Consider the following 12,178-nt stretch of genomic DNA (forward strand, 5'->3'; position numbering starts at 1 on the left):
TTGTCCATCATGGGACCGATGTATGTGATCATGGGCCACCAACCTACTAAAACTTGATAGTATTTTCTTGACACTGTCTTCCCTACTGTGTATTTTACTGCTTTCCATTTTTCATGTGTGTGTGTGTGTGTGTGTGTCTCTGTGTGTGTGTGTGTGTGTGTCACAGCAGGTGCAAAGACTGGCTGATGGGATTTCTTCTGCACAAGTTCACTGATCCAGGATTTGCAGTCAAATACTTCTGCATGTGTGTGCAAATATCAGGAGCAAGCAGTGAGAGAATGAATGAGAGGGTGAGATGAGAGGAGGTAAATGGGATAAGGGGGAGGAGGGGGAAGGGTTTACCTTCCCTTGGTCACTCATCTGGAACTGATTACACACACACGCTCACTCACACACCAATAAACCATCCTCATTCTGGCCATAACCGACAAAGAATGTGTTCCTCCTCTCTTCTCCACTGTTCTCTTGTCTATTTAAGAATTAGGCTGTTTTCTGTCACTTCCTTCCCCGTTTCTCAGATCTGCCGTCACCTTCGTCTGTCTTATCTTTGAGTGTCGTGCCATGAACTGGTGCTAAATTTAGCTGAAGTGAAAACAGGGATCGACAGAGGTATGAAGTAGAAAGATATCTGCAATCATGCAGTTTAGTGTCAAAGAATTAGATCTCCTATAGCACTTTTTGCACAAGAAAAGACAAATTAACAATAAAGTAAATACAAGTATTTTCTATTCTATTCTAAAACATTGTCTTATACTAAGTCGAGTGTGGACAGAGTGTGTGTTTGTCCATGATGTCAGTTGTTGTGGGTGACAGCTCATTTTCCTGAACTCCTTTTACCTCCAGTGCACTAACACAAAGGCAGTAAGGGACAAACAGGGCCAGTCGGGCTGTCGTTGCTTATCAAATCACAGTAATGGCATCCTTCTGTGTCCAGTCTACACACACACACACACACACACACACATACACACACACACACACACACACACACACACAAACACACACTGCGAGTCACTGAGGTCACGTTTCTGTTAGCCTGGATGCCGTCTCCATCCCTCCGATTCCTCTCCTCCTATCACTCACTCCAGCCCTGCAGTGTGGAGCTGAGGCTGTGTTTGTCTGCCCTTGTAGGAGGAAATGAATCACACACATGTAGGCTATCGATGGTGCTGAGACTGATAGAGTCACTCACAGAATACTGATGAACTCAGAGGTGACAAGAACGCTGGCAGAGACAGCTTGATGAATGAAGGAAAGGGGAGGAGAGCTGCAAATATACTGGGTTTTAAAACGTGACATTTTTATATAACCATCATCTTATTTAACAGTGTAAAAACGAATTAATACTAATTTTAATCTAATAATGTAAAATCTACATAAGACTTTTTAAAATAAATATGATTCCAATTAAATTTTCTCATTACTGGTTGTTTTATCTGGACCGGAGTCTTGTCTCGCACCATAACACAGTACTTATACGTGTGTGTGTGTTTGTGTGTGTGTGTGTGTGTGTGTGTGTGTGTGTGTGTGACCATGGGAATGTAAGCAAACTCATGGATGAGCTCAAAATAACAAAGAGGAAGCTTTAGTTGGAAGAGAAATACAGATAGGTCAAAGAGAGGGCACCTAAAGAACGAGACAATGAGTGTGAGTGTTTGTATTCAAGAGATGCTCCTTCCAGTATCAGTAAAAGCTCGTTGCTAGACCCCCTTTCTCTCTTGTCTTTGTTTGTTTTTTTGCAATTGGGCAGCTTGGCTGCTCCCCAAATCTCCGATAATTTGGAATTTGGAACAGCAGGGCTCTCATCTCATTATGACCCCTGCTGTGTGTGTGTTTGAGAGTGTGTAACATGGAGATACAGAGGGGTCGTTCCAAGCCAACAGAGATAACATTTTCCTCTTTCACTGATTTTTGGCAATTGCCTGACTTTTCCTATTCTTTCAAAACAGGAAGAGCAGGACTAATGTGCTTCATTAAGAGCAATGGAAGCTGCTATTACTCCAAAACGGCTCCCTCCCTAAGCAAGACCTAACTAATTCAAAGTCTTGTTGTGTCAAATACATTGTTTCAACAGCTTGTAGAAAACACAGTACAACCATTAAGATAAGCAGAACATACAGTGAAATACTGAATACGTAATAATGCTTCCACCTCTGCTTTCCTTTTTCTGGTCTGTCTCCTCTCATTTGTGATCCTCAAACATACTTTTTTTTGTATGTGTGTGTGTGTGTGTGAAAGAGAGCGAGAGAGAGAGAGAGAGAGAGAGAGAGAGAGAGAGAGAGAGAGAGAGAGAGAGAGAGAGAGAGAGAGAGAGAGAGAGAGTAAACGAGAAACATCAGCAGATTATTCCGTGTTGCCCGGTGTGTATTTGGTGTCTCATGTAAGGCAGGAATATTTGTGTTTGCGTGAATGTGTGTGTGAGTGTGTGTGTGTTTGAGAGAGAGAGAGAGAGAGAGAGAGAGAGAGAGAGAGAGAGAGAGAGAGAGAGAGAGAGAGAGAGAGAGAGAGAGAGAGAGAGAGAGAGAAAGAGAGAGAGAGCATGTTCTATTCATTATTCTACTCACTCTGCTTTAGTAACAAGGTAGTCTTTATTCATAAATACACAAACACACACCGCTCGCATGCTCGCCAAGGTTTGAGTGATGCGTGTATGTGTGTGTGTGTGTGTGTGTGTGTGTCTGTGTGTGTGCATGTGTGTGCATGTGTGTCTTGTGGTTTGTTGATATAGCCTGGAAGGCAGCTCTCAGACTGAAAGGTTGCATTTTAGTATTAGATGAAATGTGGCTCTGTGTGAACACACACCTCCACATGCTCAGACAGTGTATCGATTGAGGAAAGGTAACAGGCTGGTTATTGATAGAGGCTTATTTGTGAGTGGCGGACAGTGTGTAACATTCACTCTACTATTCCATATGGACCACCTAAGAAGCTGACCCAGACTCTTTACAGTTATAGGAGGACTTTTGGTAGAAACAAAAAAATAAGTGTAAATGGTTAAATGACCAGTTCATGTTATGAATTAATGTAAAACTTGTTATTGGATGTGGTGTGTGTCTGCAGGAGAATTGTCTGTGGACATATCTGATTTTTTTTTTCTACCTGTCAATCACTCATTCGCCCACATGTCATATTATTCCTGTCTCATCTGTTGTTATCTGTCTGAGCCAACGTCTGCTGAGAGATAGCTTGTGTTTATCACAGGCTTATTGATCGGACACACATACAAACTCTGCATCTCCATAACTCATGCATTGATTAAACTTCACTAAACAAAGCGTGCCTAGCAATCACTTTGATTAATTCTGGACGTGCACCGCCTCCGTCCTGAGGATGATGCACTGAGCTATTCTAATAAAAGTCCCTGTGAACCTGCTGCAACCGATGTGTTGGACGTTACTACTACTATAGATCAGCATGTGTCATAAGTGATTAGATTGCTTCATCTCAGGTTTCTGGTGAAAGAGCAGTCAGAAATCAATCAGAGGGAAAATGTCTGCAAATGGAGAATCTTTACTGAGATGACGGTTGATGTATTGAACATGGTGAAAGTAATGACTCTTTGAGATGCAGCCACACTTGGTAACGACTAGTGTCGATTCTGAACCCGTCTGTTTGCTTGGCCTGTGGTGGTGCTGGCTGCGGCGTGAAGGTGACCTGCTGTAATGTACGGCTGGACTCAGACACAAAGAGCTGTTCACCTGCTTATTTGAGGTTCAGTGCAGCTGGGGTCAGTAAGCAGGATCCTGAACTGTAGGATCAGTTGTCATTGCTATTGTCAGGAACGGGCGCATTGTTGTGAAAGCTCTGTTGTCTTCATTTTGTCTGTGTTGCCTTGAGATCCAGCTGCCACTGAACGCGGTCTGCCTCTATTCGATGTTGATCAATATTGAACACTTCCTGTGTCCGAAACGCACCGAATTCAGCAGCATTTCCATGGGTCCTTAACAATACATAAGATTAACAGTTCTCGAGATATGCAAGCTACGTCCAGACAGACATAGATGTCTGTAATATGCTGACAGTATAAGTTAGTATCCCAGATAACATATGCATGTGGGCCACTTCAGGCGATGCAACACTTTTGCTCTTCTTGTGGCTTGAAAAAAAAATAGAAATGAGCCTAAAGTTGCCCAAGTGGTAAATGGTGACTATGGCCCACATATCACTCAACAAATCCGGTCCACCTTTGGCACCTTTGGCTGAAAGGCTGTAATGCTAAGGCTTACACGTGTCAAAGAAGAGCAGACTGCCTAAATAACATCATTTCGCACAGTAGGTGGATTGGATGTAGGATGTGTGAGATGGAGGCCAAATCTGGGCCGAAACAGTTTGACTTTCACTGGCTGATTGGAGGCGTTCAGGACAGTTATCTCATCGTCTCGTTACTCATCACAGGAAGGGAAAACACCTGTTCTTGTAGGTAATCTGAGGACGTAGAAGAAGACATGTGCACCTCAGTCCACAGACTGCCTATGAAGGCACGCTGCCCCTGTCCCAACTGCACAGACGGCAAAGTCCCGGTCGCCTTTGCATTCAAAGTTTATTAATATTGAATGTATTGTGTGTCTAAATCGTAATAAATTTGACTTCCTTGGGTCCTTAACAAAACAAATACCAAGTGTAAAGTTAATAAAATGAACTGTTCTGTGTTCCACAGACAGAGAGACAGACAGAAAGAGATTTCTGGAATAAGTATGTAGTGATAATGATTCAAAACAAAGTGGCTTCGGAGAATATATCATCTGCAGGGACGAACAGTTATTTTCTTTAATAGCACAGAAAAGTACCACAGCTCCTCCTTTCTGTCTTTATTGCCTGACCTAAGGTAAAATCACTGTCTCACATAGGTTCTCAGTTTAGTGTAACTATCACTTGTGCAGAAAAGGTCTGGAGCCGACACAGACACCTGACTTCGGTGCTCCAGAAGAGGAGGCTGGTTGAAAGCAGGAGGTTAATTACAGTCTTCATGAGAGTTGGCAGCACCTAACACAGATGTTTAGTCGAATTACAGAGCATCTAAGCAGGGAGATCATACACGAACACTACACCTATACTCCAGATGATAATTAGCCTGCAGCATCTCTTTAATCCCAACATCAGGCTCAAGGGCCCAGACTTTCATAAAGAAAGCTCTTTCAATTTAATGACCTTTTTGTCAGATAAAGTAGCTTATTTAATGCTTTGTGTGTTCACTGGGGTCAGGTCAGGTTTAGACTCAGATCTGTATCTGCATGTGTGCGTGTGTTTTGCTTGTTAACTTTGATATTTGGACTAGAGAGTCATGGCAGGATTTGGAGTGGATTTCCTCTCTGTGCAGGGCTCCAATTAGTCTGGAAAAATCCCATGCACATATGCGCGCACACACACACACACACATGCTACATACCTGCACGTATACACACATATACTCATGCACACAGGCCCAAAACTACACAAACAAATTGGATGAAAAAATTTCCAAATCCAACAAAGCACACAAACTTACACATGTACACGTGTATTGCTTACACACACACACGCACACAAACATTGAAGGTGATAAAAAAAGACAGAAAAGAACGGCGGATACATTTAGTATATTTATGAAATAGTTGTGTTTTTCTGTTGAGATATTTATTCCAAACTAAAAGAGAAAATTGGTTGTGTGTCATGCTTGTATCAAAAATATTTCAAATTCTAACATCTTTAATACTGATATGATATTCTATAGACATTCATGGTCTTTTTTTTCCTGCATATAGACTGTTAACGTTCTTTGTCGTGCCCTCTCAGTTCAACTACAGAGAGGAATGAAATTGTTCTTACAAAGGTTCCATGAACAGCACATGACTGTCAACATGTTGCAAATGTCAGGGGATGTTTACTTGGATGCTATTTCAACCGGTGTTAGTTTACATGTTGATACCGTGTTATTACAACTAGGATGCCATTTAATGTGTGTGACATTATGTAATAAACACCTTTAATATGTTGACTGAGACATGAATGTACAAGAGATAGTTTGTCACCTTTACTGAGCTGCTGCTCCTTCCTTCATTAAAACCATCTTGTTTGCTTTTTATGGGAACTGTAACTTAGTTCATACTGAGAAAGAAAAGACAGAAAAGAGAGTGGAAGGTCAGTCGTATTTTCCTTCTTGTATTAGACAATTCTCCTTGCTGTCAGCGACTGCCACATATTTACCCTTTAGACCAGAAAGATGTTTGGTGTGTTTGTGTGTGTGCTTTTGTATTTTTGGTTGTGTGTGTGTGTGTGTGTGTGTGTGTGTGTGTGTGTGTGTGTGTGTGTGTGTGTGTGTGTGTGTGTGTGTGTCTACACGTCTTCCCTCAGGCCACATTGTTTCATTGCCTTTTTTTCTTGAATTCACCATAAATATTTATACAAATGGCTTGTTAAAGATGTCTATTCTCTCCTCTTCTCTCCTCCTCTCATCTCCTCTCCTCTAATCTCTTCTCCATGAGTCTAAATCCCAACCTTGTGTTTCTGTCTCTCTTTTCAGGATCCCTCATTCTCCCTCCTCCTCCACGATAAGCTACAGGTGCCTAACAGTTCGCGGCTGGCGTGGAACGAGCGAGACAGTCGCTGCGATGTTTGCTCCACTCACCTCACTCAGCTCAAACAGGAAGCCGTGCGCATGGTCCTCACCCTCGACCAGTGGGACCTGTCCCCCACCTCTTCCCCCCCTGCACTGATTGAACGATATGGATCTCAAGGACCCCCGGGTCTGCTGGGAGCATCTGGAGTACCAGGAGTTCCTGGGTCACTGGACTGGCCTCCTCCTTTTCTCCCTTCCTCTTCCTCCTCGGCTGCTTCTTCCACTTCACATCCTCCTCACAAAGCGTCCCAGTCGCCTTCCCCAAGCCCAAACCAGACCCCGACGCCCAGCCCCAGCCACGGACCATCCAACGGCAGCCATGGGAGTCCCTCAGTGCAAACATCCAGCTGCGCTCCCTCAAACCCACCACCTCAAGGTCAAGGGCACAGACTGGGGTCCAAGCCCAGCTCCTTAGGTCTTGGAGGTGGGGTGGACAGAAGGAATGGGTCTTCTGGTTCAGGAAAAACAGCTGGTGCCCAACAGCATGGGACTGGAGTTAACAGCCCCAGCAAAAGCGGTAATAGTAGTAATAACGGGAGTGGAGCAGTACTGAGCACAGCAGCTCTGCAGGCCCATCAGCACATGAACCGAACTAGCGGAGGGGTTACACTCTATCCTTACCAGGTAAGCTCTCTGTAGAAATGTTTGTGTGCACCTGGTTTTGTATGTATGGCAAACATTCACGTAAAATCTGAATAGCTTCTTCTCCCGTGAGGACAGTGCAAATATTACCACAGAAACGGAATAAATTAATTCTATTCTTGTATAATTGTAGGCTAGTACATCTGGTGATGTGCATCACAACAGGAACATTTTCCAGCTTGTAGGTGTACCTGCCTACTGTAGTGTGAGCTTGTAGCTATTAACCACCCGATAACATGTTCAAATCTCTCCTCTCTTCTCTTCTCCTCGTCAGACAAAGCTATATCGCATCTATACCTCAGGCAAAGTGTGTGTCTGTGTGTGACTATGTGCACATGTCTGTGTGTTACTGTAAGATAAGGAGGGAGGGCGGGAGGCAATTAAAACCCTTTGTGTCTAATTGCTGCAGTTTGTATAAAAATTCATTCCCCTCCTAAGTCATAACTCACAGAAATCTGACTTAACAGACAAGTGACATATATTTTTAAATTGTGTGTGACTATCTGAGGATAGCATTAATTCTCAATCGTGAATACATTTCATTCATTTCACAAATCATAAAAATATTAATGTATGTATGTTGCTGAAAACTCCAGAAATTGCTTAAAAAGTATTAAGTGTCTTTTAGTATAAAAATAATCCAGGGATAGTCCAGTCCAGTGATCGTTTTCTATAACAATTAGAACATACAGTACATAAGTACAACAATAACTGCTAATAGCATGGCAACATTATACTTGGTCGTTTATTGTCCTGTGGTGAGGTCACAAATCACATTCTTGAAACTGTTAACAAGCTCTTATCATGAGTTAAGCATTAAAACATCCTTCAACAGGGTTGAGGCAAAGCAGCAGGCTGCAAGTTAGTGCACAGAAAAACTGTTAAAGTGACTGAAATGGAGATAGAAGAGGACATGAGAGGAGGAGAGAGGAAGAGAGGGAGTGTGAGTAGAATAGAGAGGAGGATGGTGATGGGAAGAAAACGCTGCAGGTGACGAGTGGTCTAGAGGTGGATAGAGGCAGGAGAGCTGAGAATCCTGGGGAGATCCAGAGGGGTGTGTGTGTGTGTGTGTGTGTGTGTGTGTGTGTGTGTCTGTGTGTGTTAACGTGTGTATGAGCATGTACAACAGATGTAATAATTCATACAGTGATAATTAGGACTCTGGGGACTCTATGTCACGCACCCGCGGTACCCCTTCACTCTTTCACTCGCGTTCACTTTCTCTCTCTCATTCTCTCACACACACACACACACACACACACACACAATCACCCTTACTTATTCCTTACGCCTTTCTCTCCCCTCTCCTATTATTTCTGTCTCACTCATACTGTATTTCATATTCATGTCCTCTTCTGTCTTGCTATGCTGCTATCTCTCTGTATATTTTTATTCAGTCCATGACTTGAATCAGATATAGAGATTTGGAATTGTAGGTGGAAATTACTTTGTACAGTCTCAGGAATTGTTCCGTTTTCTTGTCCTACAGGTCAGAAATAAATGAGACATATGAGCAGATATGTATTCTGGTCTGTCTTTGTGGATATGACAGAGAAATTGTTCCGACCTGAAGCAGGATTTCCCTTCTCTGAGCTTCTCGGTATTGAAGTTAGTATCTGTGATGGGAGGTGTAAAATGTTAGTGAGTGCTTGTGCTGTGACTTTGACAGAAATGGTGTTTCAGCAGGAAAGGAGAAACAGAGCATGATAATAAATCACCTACGTTTAGACTCACCCCGACCAGAGAGAAAAGGGAGGAGGAGGAGGAGCAGAGCGAAGAGATGATCAAAAAGTGGGAAAAGCACAAGGAAATAAAGGTAGATGAGACTAAAAGATAGAGATGTAAAGGATGAGGAAAAGGTACGAGAGATGGGTTTCGTATCAGAGAGAATCAGAATAGGAGAAATTTTATGATACAGCTTACATGGGGTATATTAATATATAAGGGGCACATTAACTCTGAGACATCGGTCTGTATGAACACATTGCTGAGATGAATAGATCTGCTTTAGTGCTCGAAACATAAAAGACGTCTGCAGATGCACAGGGAAGCTTTCAGAATCTCTTCAATGGCTGATGGTCGAACGCAGGCCAAATGAGAAATATTTGCTTGATGATCCTTAGCAAAGTAAAAGAGAACAAAAACATAGATGGAAAGACTGGAGAGTGAGAAAAAAAGCAGCCGCAGGAATCAATGGATTTCATTGGAAATGTGTCTGTTAGTCTCCAGAAGCCCTACCAACAGCAGCAAGATGACAAGAATCACCATTAAATACACCTTTAATGGCAGCACAAGAAGACACAGAGAGCTGAGGGAGGGGGTGCGCTGAGGGAGCCAGAGAAAAGGAAACGACCTGTCTGCCGGTGTGGAGTTGACATTAAAATCCTGCTGGGTCAGCAGACTAAGAGGTGACCCACTGAAGGTCCAGGCTGCAGAACTAATGGCTGAGGTCAGACAGCAGTGTGCTCTGTGATGTATGGTTCTTTAATTTCCTCCCAGAAACAACACAGAAAGTCTTCTATCGACTGTTAGCTGTAATTAGGTGGCCCACTGTCATACCACCAATGTACCTTTTAATCTGCAAAAGTAGTTCAGTTGAATAAGAAAATATCGAGAGCAGAGAATCTGTTTGTGTCATAGCCTGTATGTTTAATCTATGTAATATCTGTATATGTAATGTATAAATACAGTCTGTGTTTATAGTCTAGGGGTTGTATACGTTTTGGGGCTTTTTATGGTAGTGGTGTATAATGTGCCCCCTGTGTGTGTGTGTGTGTGTGTGTGTGTGTGTGCGTGCTTGCGTGCGTGCGTGCGTGCGTGCGTGTGTGCGTGTGTGTGCGTACACTACCAGTCTTTATCCTTTTGGGGCAGTGGGTGGTCAACTACATCTTCCTCTTCCTGCCTCTTCTTAGCTTGCCCTCTCTCTCTCTCTCTCTCTCTCTCTCTCTCTCTCTCTTTCTCTCTCTCTCTCTCTCTCTCTCTCTCTTTCAGTTTTTGTTGTTTTCCTCTGAACTTTATTGTCCTTCCCACCTCTATCGCTCCATTTCTGCAACTCCATCCAACGTTTTTTTGTCTCTTTTCCACTTATATTCCCCACTTTTCTTCCACCCGAAAGGGCAGCTTCTCTCTCTTCCTCCCCTCTACTACTGCAGTACGCATTTAGATTGTTTTACACATCTATTCCCCCTGGTAAAAGCATGCAAACAACACGTATACATGGAAACAAAAACACACAGTTTCTCATTTCAGCCTCCTCATACAAACCTTTAGGCACAAATTCTGTGCTGTTTGTCTATGGACTGTGGATGGAAAAATATGTAATAGAATAATATAAACCTAAGAGAGACAAATGAGGAGGAGGATTCTGGGGAAATAGTGTTTGTGTTGTAATGAAGATGAATGAGGCAGCAGAAGTACGAGTGTTGTAGATAAATGCTGCATTGTAAAGAAAGAGGAAGAGTCTGAGTGACAGAATAAGTGTTTAAGTGCTGTTTTCCTTCCACTTCGTATTTCTGGGGAAATCGAATATCACATTAATCAAAGTCCCACACTGACAGGTACAATCTTAGGACCAGGTGTTCTCTGAAAACATGGTCAGACTATTTTAACACATTTCAAAGTATCATCCTCAGTGTTCTTAAAAAAAAATTGAGATCTAAAGTGTGATGACTGCTGAGCATTTCAAGGACGATATTACCCAGAATGCTGTTTAGGTAAATCTATTACCAGCAGGTAACTGCAGGAATGTTGATTTAAATAGGAATAATCATACTGTCCTTGCATATGTGCAGTATTTCTGATGCAGAGCTAATTTGGCAGTGCTCATACAGTACAGCCGGTTTAATGAGAAGCATGAGACACATTCATCACACTACTGTGCCAGATACAGAGAAGCACATAAAACACAATGTTATGAAGGTGAATATGATTATTGGATTTTTGTATCCACGTAGACCGCGAAGGCCCTGTCGACATGAGATGGTTTGGTCTATGGAGGATTCCCTATTTGCATTTACAGCTCTTCCTGGTCCCATCAATAGCTACTTTAAAGGGATTGTTCAGTGAAAAATGAAAATTCATTCTCATTATCTACTCACCACTTTTTCCAAAGTGGTGAGTAGATAATCAGTGAATTTTATTTTTTCTGTGAACTATCCCTTTAAACCACCTCACCTACTGCAGCTCAGCCATCAACATAGCTAGCTTGTTAGCTTCATCAATTAATCCTGGGATTAATTGTCCTGACAAGGATCCACTGGTTGGCCCCTCCATTGCTCAGGAAAGTAAGGATGCATTAGAAGCAGCCTTGGGAATGGGTCAGCCTTGGGAATGGGTGAGCCTTAGGATTAAGACACAGCTAACATAATTTTCCTATTCATATTCCTGTTTAAATGTTACAGAGCATAGTCTGATTATGACCTCAAGCATTTGGTTACTGAGACTGGGATTAGAATACTCCAGGTGTTTTAATTAGATTATTGCTAATTCTGAGTATAACCTTATTTGAGTTAAGGTTTACATGGCAGTGTCTTATCTGAATTGTTGTTAATATCAGAATGCTGAACCTTCACTGCCGGCCACATATTCTCTAACCACCCATACTCCAGCTCTCAGCTCACATTACAACCCTCTGTAGGCACATTTCTTTCTACACTGTGCAAGTACTTCCCCCCCCTCCCATTCACAAGGATAAATGAGGAACCAGCACAAATGCGTAGGTAGTCCATGCAGCTCACTGAACCTTTATTCCATGTGTTCATGACTTCTTTAATAATGCAAGGGGAGCGAGCCAAGTCTGAGCATTTGAAACGGCTGTAGATGCACACAGGCATAGATAAACTATAGAGGCATCTCATTTACAACTGGTAATTCATCAAGGCAGTGGGCTGCATGCTCGGACCCCAGGAGCCCTCAGCAGTAAATATACATGCGCAGGGAAAG

General features: G+C 42.6%; 1 protein-coding gene across 1 annotated transcript in view; it reads left to right on the top strand.

Moving 5' to 3' along the window:
• The window catches only part of kif26ba (kinesin family member 26Ba), an 80,930-nt gene that overhangs the window by 19,028 nt on the left and 49,724 nt on the right, over nt 1-12,178 (top strand). The window contains exon 3 of the mRNA XM_061068612.1: nt 6,500-7,219. Coding sequence (XP_060924595.1) covers nt 6,500-7,219 — 720 coding nt within the window. The remainder of the gene's footprint in view (nt 1-6,499; nt 7,220-12,178) is intronic.

Source organism: Limanda limanda, chromosome 3, assembly GCF_963576545.1.
Source record: "Limanda limanda chromosome 3, fLimLim1.1, whole genome shotgun sequence".
In the NCBI taxonomy this organism is placed as follows: Eukaryota; Metazoa; Chordata; class Actinopteri; order Pleuronectiformes; family Pleuronectidae; genus Limanda; species Limanda limanda.